The 24,923-nt window shown below is 41.1% G+C and overlaps 1 protein-coding gene across 4 annotated transcripts in view; it reads left to right on the forward strand.

Annotated features, from left to right (window-relative positions):
- The first annotated feature begins 211 nt into the window (after positions 1 to 211).
- Positions 212 to 24,923, forward strand: part of PRMT8 (protein arginine methyltransferase 8) — a 58,973-nt gene continuing 34,261 nt past the window's right edge. For 2 of the 4 annotated variants that reach the window (XM_069863060.1, XM_069863069.1), the window contains exon 1: positions 212 to 954. In XM_069863060.1, coding sequence (XP_069719161.1) covers positions 880 to 954 — 75 coding nt within the window. In that variant the 5' untranslated portion in view covers positions 212 to 879. Of the gene's footprint in view, positions 955 to 2,215; positions 2,408 to 15,941; positions 16,145 to 24,923 lie in introns of those variants that run through there. The other 2 variants (XM_069863085.1, XM_069863078.1) reach the window with 2 other exon arrangements.

A 24,923-nucleotide genomic window follows, 5' to 3' on the forward strand; every position in this document is an offset into this window, starting at 1 on the left:
AGGGCGACAAAGTGTGTGAATACATGCTTGTGTGTTTGAGTGTGTAGGCAACAGGAATTGGGGGGGGTTGGGGGGGTGGGAGGGGAGGAGGTAGATACAATGTGTTTTTCTATGATAAGACACGTGAATGCAATTCCCAGAGAAGGGCACCACGCTCTGTCCAAGAGAAGAATGGGTAGGGAAAGGGAAGGGGGAGACGAAAGAGGAGGGAAGGGAGAGCAGGAAGAGATGGGAAGGGGACAGGGAAGAGAAGGGAAGGGGGGAGGGATGGGTAAGAGGAAAGGGAAGGGACTGCTATTTCAGAACACACCCGTAGAAAAAGGATGGCAAATTCTGTGACCATCTTTAAAGGAAGTTTCCTGGGACCTAGAGGGAATGAAAGAAGCCCAAAGATGGAAAATAAGGGGCTATGATTTCCTTGTCCTGTTGCTTTGTCTCTGGCTCACTCTGCCTCTGGAAGAGTAGCCACAAGGCAAGACAGTAGCCACAAGATGCCCAGCTGGTCACTGCATGCCCATGTTAAGTGTAGCTGGTGCTTCTCTCATTTAGCTCGACTGCCTTCTCTGAAGGGGAGGACTCAAAGCCCGACTGCTTTTTAGTTTAACCTGAAGAGCGTGTGCCGCCTCTCTCAGCCCACCCAAAGATCTTACTGGAGGTGGAGGAGAGGGGAGAAAGAGGAGGACTTGAAAGTGCCCGAGGAGCTCCCGATGCTAAGAGGAGACAAACGTTCCCAGGGACGACGCAGAAAAGACCAAGATTTATTGCTGCTTTCCATATTTTTTTTCTTCCCTATCCTTTGGCGCACGCCAGTGTTTGGAGATATCTGAAAACCCAAACCACAGCACCAAACCTGAAGCCCCAATCCCTTGGCTAGCTCTTATGGGAATGAAACACTCCTCCCGCTGCCTGCTCCTGCGGAGGAAGATGGCGGAGAACGCTGCCGACTGCACCGAGGTAAGGACGCGAGGCAGAGCCCGGCGCCACAGCTCCCCCAGCCCCGAGCGCAGCTCCTTCAGCGGCAGCAAGAAGAGCAGATAAACTTTCCTGCCTTCTCCGGCCACCCCTGCCTCCGCTGCCGCTCCGACGCGCTGCGCGCTGCCCCCCGGCCCCTCGTCCCCGCGGGCAGAGGGCTCCGCGCCCCTCGGTCGCTCCCGCCGCTGCCCGGACGCCCCGCCGCCCGGCCGGGGCCCCGGGAGGCGGGGAGAGGGGGAGGCTCCGGGCGGCGCGCGTGCAGCTGGAAGCCGAGCGGGATGTAAGGAAGGGGGGCGGTCATTTGTGTCTTTGAGGAGGCTGAGAGGGACGGAGAAGGTCTCTTGTGACGAGACGTCGGCCAGCTCCGAGTGCTTTTCGCCTGGCAGCCTTTGCAGGGATTGTCTGTGGTGCTTCAGGAGGATCGTGTCTCTGCAGCATCCCGGATCGTTCCGAGAGGAGCTGCCCGAGGCGGGGTGGGGGGCAGCGGGATGGTGCCCCCTTGGCGTTTCCCCTTCAGGCTGAGTGCTACCCTGCCAGCTTTCGGGGGTTCTGCGAGAAAACCGGTTCCCCTCCCCCACATTACCTTCGGTATCCTCCGCGTTTCCCAGCTCAGCAACCCTGGGGTTCAGAAGCCCTTGTTGTTTACCTGTCTAGGGCTGTCTTGACCCCACTGAGATTTCTCAGGGGATGCAGCAGTTTGGAAAGTTTCAGATCTAAAAAGCAGGCTAGTCTCAGCATCTCTGGAAGCATACGAGGAGACCGGCAAAAGTGTGAGTGCCAAACTCCCGGGTTCTATTAATAGACCGTGCCTGGCTCTCTGAACGCTTAACACATGGTTGAGTGACATGCAGCATAGTCATATACAGAACCCCATGGACATTGCACCCCAGACAACTTCAGCAGCTCTGCCCTTAGGTGCAGGGGTGGCACTGACCCTCCTCCCTAGCTGCGCTGCAGAGGTGATGAAGAATGGAAGCACCACTTAAGTGTGAGTGGGCACATGGCTATTTGCTCCTTTATTCTTCCCACGTCTCTGCCAAATGACGCCTTTCAGACAGTCCTCCCCCTAGATGTCCTGCTCCTTCATGAATTCCACATTTAGCCTCTAGTAGTGCTCTCTGTTTGAGCTTCAAAAATATGTCTTCTTTGCCATGTCAGGTGAAGAGCAGAATTTTCTTAAATGAATGTGATGCTAGCACTAAATAAAAGAAAATGCCGGCTACTGTGTTACAACCCCATAGAGTACTGTTTGCAGAAGAGGCAGCTATAAATAGCAAGAAGCCTGGCTGCACATCTGTAAACTGTCAGCACATACTGCATTAAAAGGTTCCAGGATCCTGGGCAGTGTTGCAAGGAGGAATGTACAAGCACAGTTGGTTCCTTTCGATTTCAAAGCCATTTTTCCATGGAAATTGTCTTTTGACAGAGGAAGTAGGTCAGAGGAGTTCTTTAAATGTTCCTCTCCTTTTTCAGTTCACTACTAGTACGTTTTTTTGTTTCTCTTTCTGCTTGTGAAATGTTGCACATGCTGCAATGTTGTTTCATGGCAAAAGCTTTCTTAACAACAATAGTTTATTCCAGTGCTGCGTGCAGGTTAGGAGAATATTAAAATGCTGTGTTTCCTCTCTGCAGAGTATCCGTCAGTTTCAGATCTGTGAAATGAGAGTGCAAATATTGCAGATTAGGCATGTCCTGCTGCCCTTCTACATTAAGAAGACCAGAAGGGATACATTCACAACACCTGCCAAAATATTTTCTCTTTTATTTATTCTCATATTTGTTATTTACTGAGAGGAGTAGTCTGCATATATGCAGACTTAGAAATGCACCAAGCAAAACATGCCGAGATCCTTGAAGTTCTTCCATTCATCAGGCATCTATATTTAGCAAAGTCATATGATACCAGTTTGACCTTCAAACCTGTATGTCTGTAACGCTCTTCTGAAGTTAGCAAATGCTTTGTGAGAGAAAGAATACAAGGACAAAGCATCTTACTTTTGGACCTCACACATTGTCCGAAAAAAAATAGGAATTAGGATAAATTTGCTTCATTTGAAACAATGGGATCTCAGTAACACGTACAATTTGATACTGATTAAATTTCTGAAGTACTTTGATGGACATGATGTGAAAAACGTCAGCTGTAATAAGAAATGTAAAACATTTAACAAATTACAAAAATGCCCCACTTCCAATCATTCCAAAAACCTTCTGGTTCTTACACAGATTGATTTGAGCCACTTACTTATGCTACGGATTCATAATAATTTTTTTTTCAATTTTTATTAAATTTACCACAACTAAGAGCATTAATCAACCTTTTGGTAAAAAAAGTCAAGTATACTGTTTCAGGTTTAAGGCAGTTTAAGAATATACATAAGGCAAAGAACATGGACACCATATGAGAAACTTTTTATTCCCTCATCAACCCTCTGATAACCATAGGGCCCACTCATTAGCCTAAAGAGCTTAAAGAATTTTTGACAAGAAAGACAGAAAAGGGAAAACCAAATCTACAGCAAGACAATACTCACTGTTTCCTCAAGCAGGAATACAAGACAGTAGAAAACCAACAGCTCACTAGCTTTACTTTCCAGTCAGGGACACCTCATGTTACCTAGAAACTAACAAAAGTGTGCTCCCGTGGTACCAGCTTGTACAGGAATTTATATAACGAGTATCCCCATAGCCTTGTATCTTGATACAAAACATAAGTAATTGGAAGCGCTGTTCCACAGGTGATGTTGGATCTTGGATCAGGCTTGGAATAGGTTTGTAATCTTATTGTACTGTTAAGAGCCTGATAGCAGTCTGTCTACCGGTGTTTAAGTGGAACCAGTGTTTCTTTGTATCAGTTATGGCAGCCTGAGAGTGTGAAGTGCTTTATATAAAACTTAAGTGTCATGGGGAATAAAACCGTAAGTCTTTTCTATTTAGAGCCTTACTGAAGGCCATTGGTGTCCCACTAATAGGAAGCTTGCTAGAATGGTTTCAGATCCTTGTTTGGAGTGCACAGAGATAAAAAAGGATTCAGAAAATCATTATTCCCCTTGACCAACCTATGAACTTCAAGAGAAGTTCCTTTGGAACAAAAGCTGTAGAATCTCTCATCAACACGTAAAAATGAACCTCTCTATCTTTAGTCATGAAAGACGACTTGTCTAAATAAAACAGGACTGCTTGCATAAATAACAGATCCAGAACTGCAACACAGAACTTGAAACCAGGCTGGTTTTGTACAATGCAACTGCACAGTAACTTCATAAAAGGCAGTTCTTACGCTGAAGACTTCACAGCGCCTGTAGAGAGAGAAGATGCCTGTTTCACTGCTAAGAATAGAGATATCAGGTCATCTATTAATGGTAGCAAAATAGAGTCCTCTGTGAATGTCCTGTTAAACAAAGCTTCAGTTTTGGCTAGGCAAAAAAAAAACCCAAAACCTTGGAGTAGCAGTCATAGTAGATGTGATTCCCATACATATGTGTAACAGGTGCAGAATCATGAGATACAGGCCTGTGAAAGTAACTGCTCTGTTATCAGAAGTGGGGAGATGGCAATGCCTTATCTATATGAAATCCAGCCGTACCACTGCTGAGGGGAAAAGAGATTATAAAATCTGTTGAAATCTTAAGCTTCTGTTTGTGACTTATGAGTTGGAAGATGATTTTTAACTTTAACAAAGAAAGTTTTAAACTTTAACAAGTTATTAAAGTACAAATTAACAGAAGTAGACCAAGAGTGTGCCTAACAGAGAATAGTAGACTGAATTTATTCAGTCTATTGCACTGGATGATCTTGGAGATACTGTTTAATACCTCCAAAATTCCCTATTCATACTGTTGAATTCTGTGATTTATTGGTGAAAGGTGCTGTAGAAGATTATTATTATTTCATATTATTAAATTGTTTAGAACACCATATATGAATGAACATTAATGAATGTGTGGTGATTACCAAAGAGAAAAATAGCACTGCTATATGGTGTAGTTCTTAGACTAACAGAAGTCACAACAGATCTGGCTTGGTGTCATCTAGCTAGCTGAAGAAGCAAGCAGCTTATGCCACACGGTTCAACCTCACTGAGTGGTATGCTGCATGCCTATGTCACCTAACTGTGAATGGGAAAAGTTGTGGTAGCTGGTGTGCGCAAGTGGTATAGGGAAGCCATAGAGACCAGACCAGTGTCCCATGCTCTAGATTTTTTGCGCTGCTGACAAGGCAGGCAGAAAGCTGACTTATGATGTCAGTGAAGAATCTGTCAGTGTGGGTGTAGTCAAATACTCAAGGGCTATAGAGGCAGCTCAGAGTTAATGCAGGGAGTATTCTGCTTTACCGTATTTTGATCCTGTACAATGTACCTACTAGGATAAAGTAGCCCATGCTACTTAGGCTAGTAACAAGGCAATTCTAATATATTCAAGAGGGGTTATTTTTGTTTTCTAGCCTATGTAGGAGTGGAGGAGCAGAAATATGGCTCCCAGCTGTCTTCTCCTACCAACTTCAGTTGTACAGAACATTAATTTAGTTCAGCTGAAGATCTCGGTGTAGTTAAATGCATTCCATTCCTTTCTTGAATTCAATATTAAAAATTCAAGATATTGACATACTACTTTGGCCCTATTGAAGAAATAACTTTATTTACATTAATAATATAAATAAGATCAGAAAACATGTACACCTCAATAGAGAATATTAGTGGTCACTCAAAGCAGAGTTTCAATATAAAGATATTTTAGCATGGATCATCATCTGCCAGCAAAGTGTTGTTCTAGTGAACAGGATTTTAGTGTCAAGAAGACAAGTAGGTTTTAGAAAGGGCATGGTTCATCTTGGTGACATCATGTGCCAGATCGTACTGTGTCGTGGCAATGCTAAAAGACAGGTTCCCTACTGGTGAGCACTTTGCACAAGAGTTACCGTAATAACTGTTTCCAACCTCAGACTGTGGAAAGCACCAAATTCTTCAGGGAGTAGTGCAAGAAATTCTGTAGATGACCACCTTTATAACTGTTCTACCTCCATGCCAAAAGTGAGCTCAGCGAGACTGACTTGCATGCCCTCTGAGCTTCACTTGCAGCCTGATTGTGTAAAATGAAGGCTTGTGCCATTAGTGGTACAGGCTGGGCAGAGAAATACAGACAGGTACAAAAGCATTGGGCTTAACATCATTTCATAAGATTTTGCCTGAACCTTTCTGAGTTTGTAACAAAGTTCACTCCATTTACAGGTGAGGTGATGAACATTTAAAGGGCACGAATGATGAAATAGTCCTGCTCACTAGCTTTAATGCCAGCTTTATTTTGTTTTAGAGTTTAGGATAAAATGGGATTGTCCTTTCCATCATTTTCTTTCTACTTTGGGAATAACCTCTAAAGAACAAAACCAAGAAGCAGTCATCTCAAGGAAGCAAAAAGGAGATTGCTCACTAAATGGCTGGTGGCCACAAAGGTGTCTTCAGCACACCAGAATGGGGCAATTGCGGACTAATCACATCCTACCTGGTTCTTCCCTGTATTCTTAAGCAAGTACTGACTGGCTTCATGAAGTATCTCTGCATATCTGTTGTTAAGCCATAAAAAGAGGTAAACGCCATCATTACCCTTTCAGTTAATTGGCTTTGATATAACCCACTAGATCCTCTGCAAACCTGAAGCAGACCAAGGATGTGAAATAATAAAACTGAGAACAGTTATTGGACAGAGAAGACAAAAAAAATGAACATTTTTTTTTATTGTGAAGAAAGTGTGTTGCAACTAAAATTTCAGCTAAATCCTTTTCAGCTCTGTGTAAGTTTGATGATCTCCTGGATTTCTGGGATTAGAAGTCACAAAAATGAAGTTGCTTTCAAGTAAAAGTCCTGTTGTGGAAAATACTGTGTTTAGTCATGGAAAAAAAATGTGCTTTGTAAAATTACTGGAGGTCAAAGGTCATATTGAGATTATTTTGTAAAGATGGAAAAGAAAAGGGAGGAGAGAGGGAAGGAGGGAAGATAGGCAGCAGGAAAGAGGGCAGGCATGTGAGCAGGGAGGGAAGAAGAAGGGAGAGAACATGGAGGGAGGAAGGGTGAAAAAAGGAAGGAAGAGAGAAGCTGCTCATTTCCATAAAAGCAGGAAAAGTAGAATTATATACTTAACTTTACTGTCAAAAATCACAGAACATCACTATGAGTCCTGAAGTCTTACTAGTAAGGACCAAGGTGAAGAACACACTGAGTACCTTGGCCTTTTCCACATTCTCTGTCACCAGGGGCACCTGCCCCATTTAGTGATGGGCCGACATTTTTCCTAGCCTCTGTTTTGATGCCTGTGTACTTGCAGAATATTTTCTTGTTGTGCTTCATTGCTCCATTGTCAGATTCAACAAATATCAGGAATCCAGGAGTTGTCAGTGGAAGTAGCAGGAGGCCAGCAGGAGAATGAATCAGTTCACCCTTTTAGAGCTTGTAAATAAGGAAATAATAGGGACTTTTGCAATAGTTGGTACTGTCTTTTTTTTTTTACTACATTAGTCATTTATGGAATAAGAAGGGATAGTATGTAGTTCTAGCCTTGTGATTCATCCCAACCAAGAAAGAACACAACACAGAAAAACACAGAAGTTTTTTTTAATTAGATATTAAGATGTGGGTATTAAATCCTCCTTGAAATTCTCCATTGAAATTTGCATTTATCAGCATTGTCTCACAATTGATTAATCAATGGTTAATCTCACAAGTAACTGACTTTACATAATGTGAGATAGACTCTATCGGTGAAAGCTTTTTACCTACTCTCATACCCACACCCACACTTATTTTCTGAGACCTATCCCAGTCACCACTCCAATGAGTAGAGCCAGGAGAAAATGGGACAGGATCTTGAGCAACAGCTCAAGCCCAACTCACTACAGTTCCATCTCAGGCACTCACAGTGGTTCTCACTTCATCTCACCTCATGTTTGAGCACACATTGTCATTGCTTATCTTGAAGTATTACTGAGAAGATAATTTTCCTAGGTTGGTATTTTAACTACATTACCCTTTTATTAATAACTAATCTGCTGAATATTTATTTATATTCTATTAAATCAAAAAGCTGATTGTCATTTTCAGGACCATTCAAAGCATGTGTCCTGCTGCCCATCATTTGTCGTACCAAGAGGCTAATGCAAGCCTTCACTGCCAAACTGCATCTCACACTTATTGGATTTTTCAAACATACTTTAATGAATTATAACATAATACTAATATTATGACAGTGTGTATACAGTTGTAATGAAAGTTAGCCTAGAACTTTTAACACTGGGCATATTCAAAACTGGTTTTATGTTTGTTTTTTCTCTGTATTTGACAATCAGTTTCTGTTCCGCTTTTTTAAGAGTATTTTTGTTTAAGCAGATAAATGGTGAGAGACAAAGATAGGTAAGGATTTTAAACAAAGAAGGTGCTTTCACTTGCTACTGTGAGGTTTTCAAGAAAATGTGAAGCTATTCTTCTAGGATTTCTTTCTTAAGATGTGCTTTGTGTAGCCTCAATACAATTATTGAAGAAGAAAGTCTCCGTGCCATCTTTCTAGCTGATAGGTCTCTTCCTTTCTTAACAGAAAGCCAATAATGGTTGTTGGTGCTCATGAAAAAATGTCTTTGTCACTTTTTAAAGTGGAAGGCGAAACTATTTATGCTTGCAAGATCTATTTCAGCAAGGAAAAATTGAGTATTTGAACCATGCCTACTGGAAACAAATGCATTCTGATCTCAGGACAGGTTTACCCTCATGTAAATGCACCAGTATCAGCAGAATTATTTGTGATTTATATAGGTTTATATAGATGCCGCATCCCTGGAGGTGTTCAAGGACAGGTTGGATGAGGCTTTGAGCAACCTGCTGCAGTGGAAGGTGTCCCTGCCCATGGCAGGAGAGTTGGAACTCGATGACCTTTAATGTCCCTTCTGACCCAAACTATTCCATGATTTTATGATTCAAAACTAGTTCACATATCTATGTAAAATTGTATTTAAAAGGACGAATCAGCAGTGGCTTTGCTCAAGAATGGAGTTCCCATCATTATGTTTCATGACTGTGTAAAAGTGTTAAGAGTCTACTTTCTCATATCCCTTTCTTACCTGTTTTTAAAAGATGGCTCTGAAATAGCAAAAGCTTATTTTCTTGTTACACAAAGCTATATGTGCCTGAATTATATGAATATGACCATAACAGCTGCTTTTGAAATACTATGTAGGTATCTTTTTAACAAGTGGAGTTCTGAACCTAGTAGAGTTAACATAAATTCCTGAAGATCTTTGAATAATTCAGCAAAAGTTCTGTTAATAATGCAAAAAATGGTGAACACATCGGTTTACTCACATGTGTCAATACCACTCAGAGTGATTGTTTATTGTAGAATCAACATCCATACCAACAGGATATTTAAAAATACTCCTCATCCACCTTGTATTATATGGAGCAAAAGTAATTCCATCGGAACTAGTGGGATTATCTGTGTTATCAATGTTAGACACATATCCAAATGTGTTGAAAACACATTGAAGTTAATTGTGATATTTGCAGCCCTCTTGAGAACTGGAGTTGATGGGTTATTAACCTCAGCCTCTTACAATGAAATTTCTCAGACTTGGTAAAGCAAAACCAAGTAATGTTTGATGGCCACATATAAGCAAGTGTACTTCATTAAGGTAAATTTACAGAGGTCTTAAGGACATATATGTTGTCCTTGCTGTAAATGAGGACTAGTCAGTCTCAAAAGCACATGCAATTGCCTTTAAAGTCTGAAGAAAGATTAACATTTCTTTGCCCATCACTAAGAAGACATAGAAGTTTTCCTTTACTGGTTGTTTTGGGGTTTTTTTTTGAAGCTTGAGATTTAAGTTCAATTAGCTCCTTCAATGCGGTTGCAAAATACCATACCATCACCATTAAAAAAACATTCATTTCCAGTTTAGTTCCAGATTCTGGTAATTAATGAATTACCAACAAGAAATCCAGTCCTGCTGACACAAGTTTCTTCTCTAACACTATTCAAAACAAGAAAGTTATTCTGCTCCTCATCTTCAGATTACAATGTAAATGCAATAAATAACACTAGTTCTGAACGAGCAAGATTATGCTATTTAATAATTCAATAACTGCTTTAACATTGTGATCATCTGTTATTTCAGCCACACAGAAAAGTCTGAGGATCCTTAAATGCACACTAATATGCTTACTTACAAAATGACTTACCATAGTATGTGTCTCTACACAGATACGCATACATGTACCCATACACATTTATTTATATAATTTGAACTGCATATTACGCTGTGACTTTCATTTCTTTTTGCACCCAGGTTGTGTGTGTTATTAAATCTGTGTCAGAGAAGACACTGTTGTGCCAATGTGGGCTCATAGGCTGTAAAACGATAAAAACCTGGTTAAAGTCTTACACCACATCAAATGTTTTTATCTATTTTTTATTTATTTTTCTCTGTTGACAGAGAAACTGTGTTTAAAAAGGCAGTTTCACAGAAAAGTCCTAGCTTCCTAGCTTTTCATTCAATAGCATCATTTATATTCACTCTGTATGGGTGTTCTGACAAAAATCAGTTTAGTTGTGGAGAATTACAGGAAGATAGAGCCTTCCATTTCAAGTTGAAATAACAAGCTCACATTTCAGATACAGTTCTACGAAAGCTATAAAGTAAGTTTAAATTCAGCTATCTTGGTAAGCTGTTAGGAATACAGACTCCAAATGCAGAAAATGAACATTTAATAATATTTGTCTCTTTCAGTATTGATCACTTCCAAGCATTCACACCATTGATTCATCAATTAGATATAACTGGTCTTGTTTTCTTAAATTGTGTAACACCTACACATCTTAGAAGTCAGAGAGTAAGACAGCACACTTGCAAGTCAGACAAACTCAATTAAAATACATAAAATGCAGTTTAGTTAGTCTCAGAGGTCGTCGATTTGAGCATTCTTGCCTGTAAGTATACATGGAGAAATATGTAAAAGCCTGGTTCTAAAAGATATTTTTTTCTTCAAAATATCTTCAGAAATTTAAGCACTATTACCATCATTCTGTCTGAGTCTCTCTGTTCAAGCACTTTTCACTGCCCTAAAGCATCTCTTATAGGCAGAATATATTCAACTCAGAAGTACAGAGCTATTATTTATTGTCTAACATACCAAAGTCAGTTAGGATTAACAAGTAATTAGGCAAAGCACTAATATGCTTCTCATTCGCAATATAAGATACATAAAGAGTCTTTACTGCCCTGGTAATTATGAAGCAGGCATTGAAAGGTCAGAATCTGCTTCTGCTGGCAACATTCATGTTGTTTCATGTTGCTTCATGTTCATTCTTCATGTTGCTGTTGCCATCTTTAGGCTCCTTTAGCATATCACATCTCTTCACTTTATTGATTTTCTTCCTGAATCCTTGAACATTAAATTTGTATTTCATCTTATTTTATCTTTTGTGGCTCTATGCTACAGGTGTTCTCAAAGCTGCCTCTTAAGATTTTCCTTGAGTCTGAGCCAGGGTTACACCTCTGAGCAGTTGATCATTGCTAGGCATTGGGTCGCACTGCTGATCCCCTAGGAGGCAAGGTTGGAGGCTAGAGGGAGTGGGATGCAGCAGCTGGGAAGACACTGAGCTGAATGGGTACTTCTGAAAACCACAGCTGTGTATTTCTGAATAGTTCTTAGCCTACATACTCTTAAATGATAGAAGAAGCTGGGCGCACCTCCTCTAGCCACTCTGGCTCAGGACCTCTATTGCCTGGCCACTGGAGCCCAGTCTGGTGCCCTGGGGACCCTGAGCTTCTGCCAAGGCAGAGGGACATGGCTGATGCCTTCCTGTTTGCAGGTTCAATCAGTATCCCAGACCCACACACAGACAGACACAGAGGACGCCAGGATGGCCAGTCACGCAGGCTGCCACAGACAAGGCACTGCTTTCAACAGCACCAACATACAGGACTCACATAAAAGGCAATCCACAGACAGCCAATCCTCTGCTGCCTCTTCAGTGGGCAGAGACAGATCACTAGTGCAGGCACACACACACCCCTCCACCTCTCTCCAGGTTCACAAGCTCATACATATGTTTGCAGATCCCTTGATTACTGGTGTGGCCCCTCCTCCTGCCCAGCACCCTCACCTGGATCCTGGGCCCACTTACCTGCCCCACAGGGTCCTCAACATGTCAGCTTGTACAGCTTCATGCTTGCTGAAAACACACAGCACTTGCACTTGTTCCTCATGCACCTCACATTCACAAGTCCCCCTGGGTGTACCAGTACTGACTCCTGCCAGGGGCACCCTGGCCTGGACCCCAGGCACCCACAGTCACCAACTAGCCCAGCCTAGAGTTTTGCTGGTGGGTACGCACATGCACCCCAGACATACAAGAACTGAGGAAGGCATAGACTTTTTCTCCGCAGCCAGCATTCCAGCAGTGCTGAGGTTCTCACTTGGCTCACTCACACTGTCCCTCTGACAGCTGTTTTGGGGGACACTGATCCCACTCCGGGGGCTGTGAGTTAAAGACCCCCCCCACTGACACCATTAGCTGACAGAGAGACCCCTCTCACTCCAGTCACTGGCATCACAGGCCAGGGTGCACACCCAGCAGTCTGATCCCAGGGCCTGGCATCAAATTTTCCTCATGCATGCGTAGGTCTCGCCAGCAGCTGGCACTGAGTCCTTGCAGCATACATTCACATGGAACAGGGAGGTAGCACATGCAGGGGGGTGCTTAAGAAAAGGTTTAATAAGAATATACAAGAAGCTCAGCTGGACTGCAGTGATCAGACACAGGGCTCGACCAGCCCTGTTTTACAGCCAGCCCCACTTACACCTCTTTCTGTCTACTGTAGAAGCTGATTGCTGTCGTTTGGGGGCCGTATTGAATGAAAATAGGGTATATATAAGAGCACTTTCAAGAGAATGTTACCACAACAGCTTTTTTTTTGCATACTCTATGTTGTTTTCATCTCTATGGAGGCTCCATCTTTGGACTGAAAAGTCAGGAAGTCATTAAGCAAGGCACAACCTTGCTTGGTGATGTGTGAATATGATTTGCTTTGATTTAGCAGTAATTTAGGATTTATTAATGTTTTTAGATAGATCACAAGATTAGGTTGTGTAATTCTTAACATCACTTCAGCAGCAGCAGTTTAGCAAAGGGGTTCAATGGAATTTGTTACAATCAAAATAGTAACTTAATTAAAAATTCGAGATTGGCAAGGTTGCCCCAGATGTACAGCAGTGAATTGCTCACTTTTATATACTGGCATTTATCAACGGACAGTCATCAAACCTTGCAAAACTGGGCATTCGAATCCTTGTGAAATCGTCAACAGATAATCTTTCAATCTGCAATATCCACATGGAGAGGCATCCTAGATCAGGGGGAGATATAGGGTCACACAGCCCACTGTGGCCCTGGAGAGCTCAAAGGGTCTTGCTTTGGATCACTGCTTGTAGGATGATGAGGTGATTGGCTTTGGTCAGTATTCCGATTGTGGAGTTATTCTGGTATACATTTCAGGCAGCAGGTGGCCCAAGTGTGGCCAGGGAGTTCCTGCCTGCCCCAATCCCACTACTGCACTTGCAACCACGATAACAGCACAAAGAGAGTTCTTTCCAAAGCACATGTGGCTCATCCTAAGATTTCAGAGTGGTCTGGGGAGATACACCACCACAGGTGATCTCAAATCATGATGAAAAACAAAACCAGAAAATAGCTCAAACACTAATTTTACGTCTGAATAAATACGAATAAGCAAATCAAGGCTGGAGGAGTGGGCTGCCAGAAACCTCATGAAGTTCAACAAGAGGAAGTGCGAAGTCCTGCACCTGAGGAGGAACAACTCTGAGCACCAATATATATACTGGGGGCCACCCAGCTGGAAAGCAGCTTGGCAGAAAAGGACCTGGGTGTCCTCATTGGCAGCAGGTTGAACAGGACCCAGAAATGTGCCCTTGTTGCAAAGAAGACTAATGGAGGCTGGCAGCAAGCTGAGGAAAGTCATTCACCTTCGTTCCGTACTGGGGAGGCCACAGCTGGAGTTCTGTGTCCAATTCTGGGCATACTGGAGAGAGTCCAACAAAGGACCACACAGAGGATGAAGAGATTGGAGTATCTGTCATCTGAGGAAAGGCTGAGAGAGGTGGGAATGTTTAATCTAGAGAAGAGAAGGCTCGGGGATATAATCGATGTATATAAATACTGAAGGGACGATGCAAAGATGATGGAGTCCGGGTGTTTTTCTGCGGTGCCCAGTGACAGGACAAGAAGCAGCGGGCACAAACCAAATCACAGGAGGTTCCAGCTGAACATCCGGAAATACTGCTTTACAGTGAGGATGACTGAGCACTGACACAGGTTGCCAGAGAGGCTATGGAGTCTCCCTCCTTGGAAATGTTTGAAAGTCGTCTGGATGTAGCCCTGGGCAACTAGCCTGTGGGACCCCTGCCTGAGCACAGGGGTTGGACCATGTGACCTCCAGAGGTCCCTTACAACCTCAACCTTTCTATGGTTCTGTGATTCCATGAAATCAAACACAAGATGTAAATAAAATCAGAACTCTAATATCTTTATATATGCATTTTATATATTGTATTCTTTTTCTTTCCTTGGTCGATATTTTTAAAATCAGGTAAATTTAGGAATCTGTAACAAAGAAACACATTCCTTGGGTTTCCTTGGGTCACAGCACATTCTGTCCTGCGAAATGCTGAGTATGTTCACATCTCTACTGACTGCATTTTCTTTTATGCCTGACAAACTGGGGTCTCAATAAAATTATTTTATTACAGTCGAATTGTACAATCTGCACAATTGTACAGTCTGAACAAAAGAAATCAAGACTTAATAAAAGTACTTGCCAACAATTCTGTATTTACCTTTTATCATTTTGCATTAGTTTAAATCTTAACTGCTGGATATGATTTCACCATCTCTGACACCAAGTTAAGATAAATATCCTACTTAATAATCTGTTTTTATTGAGAAATTCTAAGTTGAAAAAAGATGGTATTGTTTATTTGAACCTTTTAAAGGAGGTAGGGGAGATGCTATTATCAGTTTCCTTTGTTCTTCCTTGGTCTTTTTATCATTTCAATCTTTCTTCATAGTATGGTCTTCAAAAGATACCTTATTGCTTGTGATACACAATTTGTCAGTCATGCTGCTTGTGGCAGAATAATGCATTCCTCTGACTCGCATCATGCTTCATAATTCTGCTGGAAATTAGTATGTTGTAAGTAAAAGGAGAAAAATAATCTTTGTTCTTTATTTGATGCTCAATGGTTTTGCCTCCAGTGATTCAGTGTCTCAAGAAAAAGCGTTTTTAAAAGCCTTTTTACTATGCTTAAGTTCCTGAAAAGGTTCAAGAGTTATTAAAATCATTCTTTTGGGATCTTCTTGCTGACAGTAATTTGTTTTCCATGTTATTTTAACAAATATGCACAACTTATTGGATAGGATCCTAATATTCTTTATCACTGGGTCAACAAATCTCCATTTTCTATTATCATTTTAGTTTAAATGGGTGGACTAGGATCTGGATTCTGCTCATATAACTTTGCTTTAGCCAAGTGTCAAGAGTTGGTAGCCTACTTGTCTTGTGTGATCAACAGAGACTTATGTCTCTGAATTGCAACTCTGCCCATCTCAAATCTGAATCGTACTTTAAAGTAGCCTCCTTCTTTCTGTTGACACCAGGCAGAGCCTACGGTGGCCTGGTTGCCAGACTACAGTATTATTAACAAACCAAACACAGTGTTTTTTCACTTGTATGGCAGTATTGAAAACATTCTCCAGATACATAGTCCTGTGGAAAATCCCATTCTTTTCTGGGTTTTTCACATACTCAGAATATTCTTGTCAGAAGGCTCTCCCCATTAATTCTGAATGTGCAACCAGTTCAGAAGTGAGACCTGATGCTGCTTATCTTTTGTCCCTTGATCAACTGCCAATCATTCCATGAACAGGAGAAATATGTAAAGAAACAGGATCCCAAGAGGCTTGATATATTCCAAAAAGGAAAAACAAAGCACTCTTCTGTGTCAGTAAAACCTTGAATAACTTTGAAACTTCTCCCACTGTCCATGTTATTTATTGTAGCTTCCAACAATCACATCTAGACAGACTGGGAAAGAAGTTTCTTTCTTGGGAATGAGGTACAAGTAGTGCTGGAGTGAGCCAAGTGCTGTTCTTGTGATCCTGAGATTCATGAAAAAAGATACATCAGCCATGGCAGATCTGAATTCAGTGACATGGTCAGCAGAAGGCTATAGGGAAACACTATTTTTGCTTCTACTATTATTCTCTCTTCTGTTTGTTTGGTTTTTTCTTGCTTCTTAAATTACATTGATGTTCAGAAAACTAGCAAGCAGAATTTTTGGTGCTATCCTTTGGTTCACAGTTATCTTAGACAATGCACAGATTTTGATAGATTTTATTCTCTTTTTTTTGGCCCATCCACCAGAACGCCTGTTCTATCATCAGAACACAGATGGGCTTGGTGCAACAGAGAATTTTGCATTGCTGTACATCATGCTGTGCCTATACTGTAGCTAAAGAGCAATAATGCCAGCCTTGTATGTGGAAAGGTGATAAGACTGCCTAAAAAAAGACACTGTATTTGCGTCAGTGCATTGCTTTTATAGGCCTCTTAGTACCTGTAAATTTACTCAGTATTTTCAAGGTTTCTTCACTATTGTGAATAGTAAAAATGTACCTAAAACTGAAATTCACTCCTTGAGATTTTCAGGTTAAGAAAAGTCACATGAATTGGTGAAAATCACAGGTCAGAAGCCCTTTCATCAGAGAACATCAGTCTTTATGCTAATCAACCTATTTACACAGCATCAATGCAAGACCAATTTGAACAGAAATCCAGTTATACAGATCTTTCTACTGTAAGTTGCATTTTCTGCTCATGCTGTCACTAGTAATTTCCTTTTTGTTCTACAGTTCTTCTAGGTGAAGACTTCTTCAGTCTGTATTGATTCTAAAGCAATTATTTGAATTACTTGTTTATTACTGCATAAGTTAAGGAAAAGATGAACCACTCATGCACATAGATGCATGTCTTGCTGCCCATGTGCTCTTGCAAATACATGAGGCAGAGCCAAAGCTTTTCATAACAAGAAAGAAGAATCAGGACCAACACATGATGTCAACAAAAAAGCATAAAAGGGTGCGTCACAGCTGCAGAAGTAGGTTAGCAGAATGCAGGCTGCCCTTGCATGTCTGAAACTGAGACCTACAGGAAGGTGGTGCAAGTAGCAGCTGCTTGTTGCCAAGAAGCACTGACAACTGTCAGGACAGTCACAAGTTTGGTTTTGTGGACAAAGCATTCTACTTTGTGTCCATAAGTCAGGAAAGGATTTCCATTTGTGTTAGCCAAGCATGGACTAAGTCTCAGCACACAATAACATATGCTGCCTTATGAATCAGCAACAATGGAAAAGCTGAGACAAAACACCCAACGCCTTGTGAAGATAGCAACAGGAAGAAAGGGAAAGCTAATGGCAACAGCAAAAGCCAGAGCGGAGACAGGTCCTTAATGAACAGCAATGGAGATGACTGAAGGCAGAGTGTTAGTGGTACTTTAACCTGAAGCCATTCAGTATAAAATTAAATTCTTATTCCAAGGTGAGCCTGGAGAGAGAGGAGAAAATGCACTTTTTATTATGAATCTTGAGAGGAAGAGTCTTCCTGAACTTCCAGGTGCCCAAGACAGAACAGAGTCAGAAATTTCCTTCCACCGTAGACTTTTGGGCCCTTTGCATCTAGTAAAAATAAAGTTTTCAATGTTCTCAAAATACGTTTATTCTAATGATTGCAAATGAAAATACTAGTTGCAGATAGGCACAGAGTCCAATACTGTCTTGACCAGTTTCTTTTAGATATCCCATGCATGGAGTGTGTAATGTTCGGTATCAAATGTCTGTTAATGTCTTATGTAAAGACAGATGAGATTTCTGATTTAGTAGAGTGATACAAAGTATAAGGTCTGGCACAAAAAAAAAGAAACTAACCTTGTAGCTTGGGAACCAAGAGTGGGATGGGGTAGACAAAGAGGTGCTTATAGAACATGTTCTAACCTGTCACAGCAGGACAAAGCTCAACTCAATCACTTCCCTCAGTACGAGTGGATGGGTGTTCAAATATAGACATTTTCTTACCCTTAGTTGGAAAATGTCACTGTGCTCTAGCCCACAACTCTTTGTCTGCGAAGCAGTTTCTAGCTAATAACATCACTTATGCTTAATCATCCACTCTATTCACCAGACCTGACTCCCTCTTCCCAGAGATCAAGTCTCTGCTCAAAGGAACCCATTTTCTGTGGGCAGAAGATGTGAAAGCTAAAGCAACCAAGATCCTCAACAGCCTTTCAGAAAATGATCTGCAGTGTTGCTTTGAATGATGACAGCATCATATGCAGCTTTGTGTCAACTCAGAAGCAAACTATTGTGAAGGTCATCCTAGCTGATTTTCTTAATTTGTTAAATAACAAGAATTATAGGCACAGTCTTGGGTTCTTTTGTTGCAGATCTCACACAGTGAAAACACAATGCCTATGGAAGTTACAGTTAGCAAAATATAGGCATTGTAATGGCAGTTCAGTCATAATACTAATGTGATTCCCATCACTGCTTTTTGTAATATAGTTACTGTTGCGGTGCTAGGTGTCCACAGTCACTGTGAAGGAATATGGGAGTTGAAGGCAGCTCAAGCCCACTGCTCTCATTGAAATTACTCTGTTGTTCCACTTCTGTACTTCATGTTCCACTGAACTACATAATCACTTGCCCCACACAAGTCTGGCTAACTCAAGGAGACATTTACACACTTAATGAACTCAAGGAGAAACATTTAAATCATCAGTTGATCTACTAAACTCTTGCCAGCTGCTTATCTGAAACTACCTACTTAGGCCATCATCTAGTTCCTTTTGTATTGACCTAAAGTCAGCTTCTTTACAACAGCTGTGGTCAGTCACACCCTGCATTATTTCCTGAATTTCATGAGCACATTGCCCTTGCCTGCGGTGAGCCTTCTTCCATCTTAGGGGTTGATTCAGAGAGTCACATTCCACTTATAGGTGTTCCACCTCTTGGTCACAAGATGATGCAATACTCCAACCACCCACACTATGAGATAGCTGACTCCTCCAAAGTCACACGGATAGACTTAAAATCAACACAGAGGACAAAAAAAACCCTGACAGCGTGTTGTTTTTTCAAGAGAACATCTGTGCTATAACATATTAAAACCCAATGAGCTACAGCTCAAAAGGAAGCAGCAGAGTGTCTTTGCTCTGTGCAGTGAAACAGGCAATTTTTGGCTAATTGACAAATGAACATGCTTAATGTGAGACATCTACTGAGTTTTGGTACCCATTGCTGCTAGTTCTGAAGCTGCACTGAACCGTGTAAATCAGCGTGCTGATTTTCTCTGGCACTTCAGCCATTTCTCAGTCTTGTTCTACTTTCTGTCCTCATTTATCCTGCAAAAGTTAAGAAGTAATAATGGATAAACCTGGATACTTCTTAGGCAGAGACCTCATCTAGACCTGAACTACATCTGAAACTACACTGAAGTGTAGATCAAAAGCTTGGCTAGGACATGGAGTAATGCACAATTGGAAATTCCTTTCCCTCCCCCCTTGTGAAGCTCAGCAAGTGTACAAAGTCTTCTGAGAATTGTTGTGAAGCATCTGAAGCTGAGAGAGAAGGGAAGAGAATGATGACTGGGATATCTGGTGCAAAGTGACTTTCATGCATTAGAAATTTCCTAAGCAGGAGAGGGCTTCCATTAAATTTTCTGCTAATTTAAAGATATAACTTGTACAAATAGAATACTCTGGTTATTTTTCTTAATAATTAGCCTCTAAAAATAGCAGAGTTGTGCTTTTTCGTGTGAATTGCAGCTTATTGCCTGAAACTGGGAAAGAGGGTAAAGATAACTGGATTAATCATAGAATCATAGAATCACCAGGTTGGAAGATACCCACGGGATCATCGAATCCAACCATTCCTATCAAATACTAAACCATGCCCCTCAGCACCTCGTCCACCCGTCCCTTCAACACCTCCAGGGAAGGTGAATCAACCACCTCCCTGGGCAGCCTGTTCCAGTGCCCAATGACCCTTTCTGTAAAAATTTTTTTCCTAATGTTCAGCCTAAACCTCCCCTGGTGGAGCTTGAGGCCATTCCCTCTTGTCCTGCCCCCTGTCACTTGGGAGAAGAGGCCAGCACCCTCCTGTCCACAACTTGCTTTTAGGTGGTTGTAGAGAGCAATGAGGTTGATTAGCACTTTCAGATTCCTGTTCCTTGTCACTAGAGAGTCAATCAAGATGATGATGGGGAAAGGAAGAGGCTGGCCAGCGGTGCAGCTACTTCCCCTACAAAAGCCACATCATAACCACTGATAACGGGGGCTGTAGCTCCCTCCCTTTTCTCAACAGTTGCTATTTTTCAAACAAGCTTTGCCTCACACTGTGAGGTGTTTAAAAGTAATCTGGCACATGAATAGTCACTTGGAGATGAATAAAAAACATAAGTCAAGTTTACGTCTCTGCTCACTGCTTCCAGATGATAGTGGCTTATCAACTGGCTTATGGTTGATCACAAAGTGAAAACAACTGATAGCAAAGCTAGTGTTTCTTGGCTTAGAAGATGATCTTGTACTTAAAAAAACATATTATTTTTTTCCCCCAAAAAAAGAGCTGTATTGCCTGTTCATACTTCAAATACAACTAACTACCATCTGTTAACAGGCCTCTAATTTTCTGACTAGAGATCCCTATGCACCATTCATGGCTTCATAGCCATGATGATAAATAGTCTGTAATTCAGAAGTTACGGGGAGTTATATCAGCTTATCTGGGTGACCCACCACACATTATGGAGGCTTCTTTTACAGGGCCTTGAATGCTGAATTTGGACAGTGAAATGAAGTGAAGTGAAAGGACAGTCTTTTTTCTCTGGTGCAGTCTATACACTGTGATTTATACTGTAGAAAAGAAGTATTAAGGTGACACTTATGAGTCACTTATGCCCCTGAACAGTACAACATAGCTGAGTGTTGATGGTGGTATAGAAGTGCTTGGCCAGTCAAGCCAGATGGGACACTAAGATATCAATATCAGTGCAAGCAGTGGGCATTAACAGTTAAAAGTTGTCACTGACAAATATAAAGATGACTGTACAATGACTACCCAGGAATTAAATTGGTATGGAGTGTTTTTAGATGCCTTGAGTTTGTGACCAGTATTTTAAAATCAGGTCCTGATTGCAAAAGGGACAACCTGATGTATTTTATTAATGCAGAGATATTTCTACCCCTTGTGAAATGTCCTGAAAGGCAAATCAGAAAGCAAATGACACTAAACTTGGAAAACCTCTTTCTTCCCAGAGGTTATTGCCTAATTCAAATCAAACATTCTGTCAGCTTTTCTGCTTTCGGACACTTTCAACAATGGATAGGCAGTAAACATTACTCAAATCTTCCCTCCGAACTACCACAAAAGCTAAGCCTCCATTAGCCCTGTCAGAACAACCGGCTGTTTCCCCCTCTTTTATCTATGTGTCTTGTTTGCTTTTGTTCTATAAAGCTTTGCCTGTAGTGCTGCAAAGAGTTCTATTAAAACTCCTGAAAACAGGAAATCTCAGAAGGAAAATCTGTTGCAGGAAAACATACAACATAGTTTATACCTTCTACTTTTTTTTCTGGATAATTTTGAATGGAAAAGAAGGAAAAGTATTTCATGGTGATCAGCCAGTTTAAGTGCTCCCTGGCCTTTAATGGCTATTTTAGGTATTAGGGCCACTTCAAATTTTGATAGAAGTAATACCAATTAACATATGGATGGCAATAACATATATTATTTATCTCAGTTTTTAGTTTTAATCTCCCATGATGATGTCAGAATTTCAGCAAGTCAACACTGATAGGCTGAGGACCAGTTGTTAAGGCATCTTCTTGTTTTTCACTAGTGTAATGTCTCAGCTTCTACCAAATGAATGAAGAATGATGAAATTAAATGAAATTCTCACCTTCTTTTAGTCATAACATGGAAGCTTAAAAACTAGGAAGTTAGGAAGGATTCTTTTTCATAATTTGGATTTATTTGCCTTTCATGAATCCTTAAAAGGATTGGATGCCCTAGCAGTGTTACCATGTCATACTTAGCTGTAAATCTGTATCAGACCAGAAGGTGCAACCTGCGAGGTTGAAGTCTGTGTTGCTCTGAAATCAATTCACCAGAGTCAACATTTCAAACTGCATACTGGAACAGGAGAAAGGGTGCTGTAACATGCAACAAACAAAAAGCCAACCCTTCTTAATAAGGCACCAAATTCAGAAGAGCTCTGAATGGCTCGCCTTTATTTTTCAGCCTGACAGATTTACTTACAGGTATCAATCTTGTGTCAAAATAACCAATGTGCTTCAGTATATCCACCTCTTCAATTCCTGATTACACTGAAGAATGGAAACAAAACCACAGAATCCTCTCTTGTGAGACCTCATTTGGAGTATTGTGTCCGGTTCCGGAATCCTCAACATAAGAAGGATATGGAGCTGTTGGAATGGGTCCAGAGGAGGGCTACAAGGATGATCAGAGGGCTGGAGCACCTCTCACACAAAGACAGGCTGAGAAAATTGGGATTGTTCAGCCTGGAGAAGAGAAGGCTCCAAGGAGACATTATAGCAACCTTCCAGTACCTGAAAGGGGCTACAAGAAAGCTGGGGAGGGAGTTTTTACAAAGGCTTGTAGTGATAGAACAAGGGGCAATGGGTATAAACTGGAGAGGGGTAGATTTAGATTAGTCATAGTGAGGAATTTCTTCATGATAAGAGTGGTGAAGCACTGGAACAGGTTGCCCAGGGAAGTTGTGGCTGCCCCATCCCTGGAGGTGTTCAAGGCCAGGCAGCCTTGGACAGCCTGATCTAGGGGGACGTGTCCCTGTCCATGGCAAGGGGGTTGGACATAGGTGATCTTTAAGGTCCCTTCCAACCCAAACTATTCTATGATTCTGTAATTCTATGATTCTATCCACAGCACATCAGTTTTAAAATTGTCTTCTATTTAATTCTCTGTCTTTCACATTCTTAACTTGTATGACAGGGACCATTATACTGTAACATATTGGAGGGAACAGCCTGATTATACATGGAGATCAGTTTCTACAATATTGATTGAGTCTACCCCATGAAATAAAGAATGAAATTAGCAGTCTAGCAGCTGTACTTCACTTTTAATATTATTCACCAGAGGGCAAATGTTCTAAAATATTACCTTCCCCTCCCTCCCTCTTCCACCCCTGCCCCCCCACCAGCTGAATCTGCAGACTCTGGCTTAATAGAAACTGGTTTGAGACTTTCACAAGCACTTGAGAAACTCCTCGCCATGCAACTTAGTTCACTCCTTGTGAGGCTTATGGAGCTTCAAAGAAACCAATGGGCAACAAAGGCTAGTGATAGACCATCTACTCTACACAATAATGTGTAGGTGAAATCAGAAATCCAGCTGTTCCTTGTAAGAGGGATGTTGGAAACCAAGAAAGTGTTGCAGTAAAGTCTGTGACATCAAATCTAAAACAATAACAGACATTAGGTCTATCACACACCAAAGATAATAAAAATGTAACCTTGTCCTAAAGAAAGGTATTTCTCAGCACTTTATAAATAACGCTTTGCTACCTTTCATGAGGTGCTTTACAAAGACTAAATTTCAGCTAACAGTAATAACATTTCTCTCACAGTTCCTTCTGTTCTGTGCTGCACTTGGATTGTTAATGCCCTGTACTGGTACTTCTAATCTACATCCGTTGCAAAATCTCCCTCTTTTTATAAAGGAACACAGCTTCAATTAAATGTCAACATTCATAATACAATTTGTCACCTGTTTTTTTACTCCGTACCTAAGCTGCACTGTAATGTGCAGTAAGCAATCAAGAGGGCAAATTGGAAGAAGAGCATTTTTACTACCTGCACTGGCTCACAGAAGGGTATAGAACTGCTCAGACTTACTGAATGCTACAGATACTTAACATTACTCTCATTCTTATATTCTGTCATCTCATTTCCTATCATTTCAGTCCAATTCTGTTACATGAAGCTTCAATAGCTTTTAATTCCAATGTCATGTCCTCATGTTCTTCTCATAGTGTGCGTTCTTTAATATCATGAAAACAGTTTATATTCCTATTGTGTGCAAATCTATAAATGTAAATTTATAACCCAACCCATAACCTAGGCTCAGGTTCATAAGTTTATCCTGCCATTGCCACCTGTGTCTACTGCATAGTACAAATGTAACTGTCTGCAACTTACTGTCATAGGACAATGGATAGAAGGGACCTCTGGAGGTCATCTAGTGCAGCATCCTGCTCAGATAAAGATACTTTAAAGCCAGGTCAGTCTGCTGAGAACCTTCTCCAGCAGTGTTTTGCAGTTTATGAGGTTGGAGGCCCCACAGACCCTCTAAGGATTTGTTTCAGTGCTTAACTTCTATTAGCAAGAAAAATTGTCTCCTTATATCCAACTGGAAATTTTCTTGCTCTGTCTGTGACCTGTCACTAAGAAGTTTCTGGCTTTTCCTCAATAGATAGGCCCTGTTAAAAATCTAGATAGTAAATAGTACCCTAGGTCAAATCCACAAAGGTTGCTGTCTTGTGTTTACATTTAGATGTCTAAATTCCTTTTTAACTTTCAAACAACAAGTAAGAGATTTGTAAACCTTTGTGGTACTTACATTCCTTCTGGCTACTCAATGTTATTTCTACTGCAGCCTAAATATGCATGCTGGCATGCTCTGGCATGCAGAAGAGCTTCTTTTACTTAGACTTTTTGAGGATTTTGACTTAGTATATAATCAAGTTCCTTGTATGACTGCTCAGTTTCACTTGTTCTGGACAGACCCTTCATTCTAAACTAAATAA

This window comes from Phaenicophaeus curvirostris, chromosome 1 (assembly GCF_032191515.1).
Source record: "Phaenicophaeus curvirostris isolate KB17595 chromosome 1, BPBGC_Pcur_1.0, whole genome shotgun sequence".
NCBI lineage: Eukaryota > Metazoa > Chordata > Aves > Cuculiformes > Cuculidae > Phaenicophaeus > Phaenicophaeus curvirostris.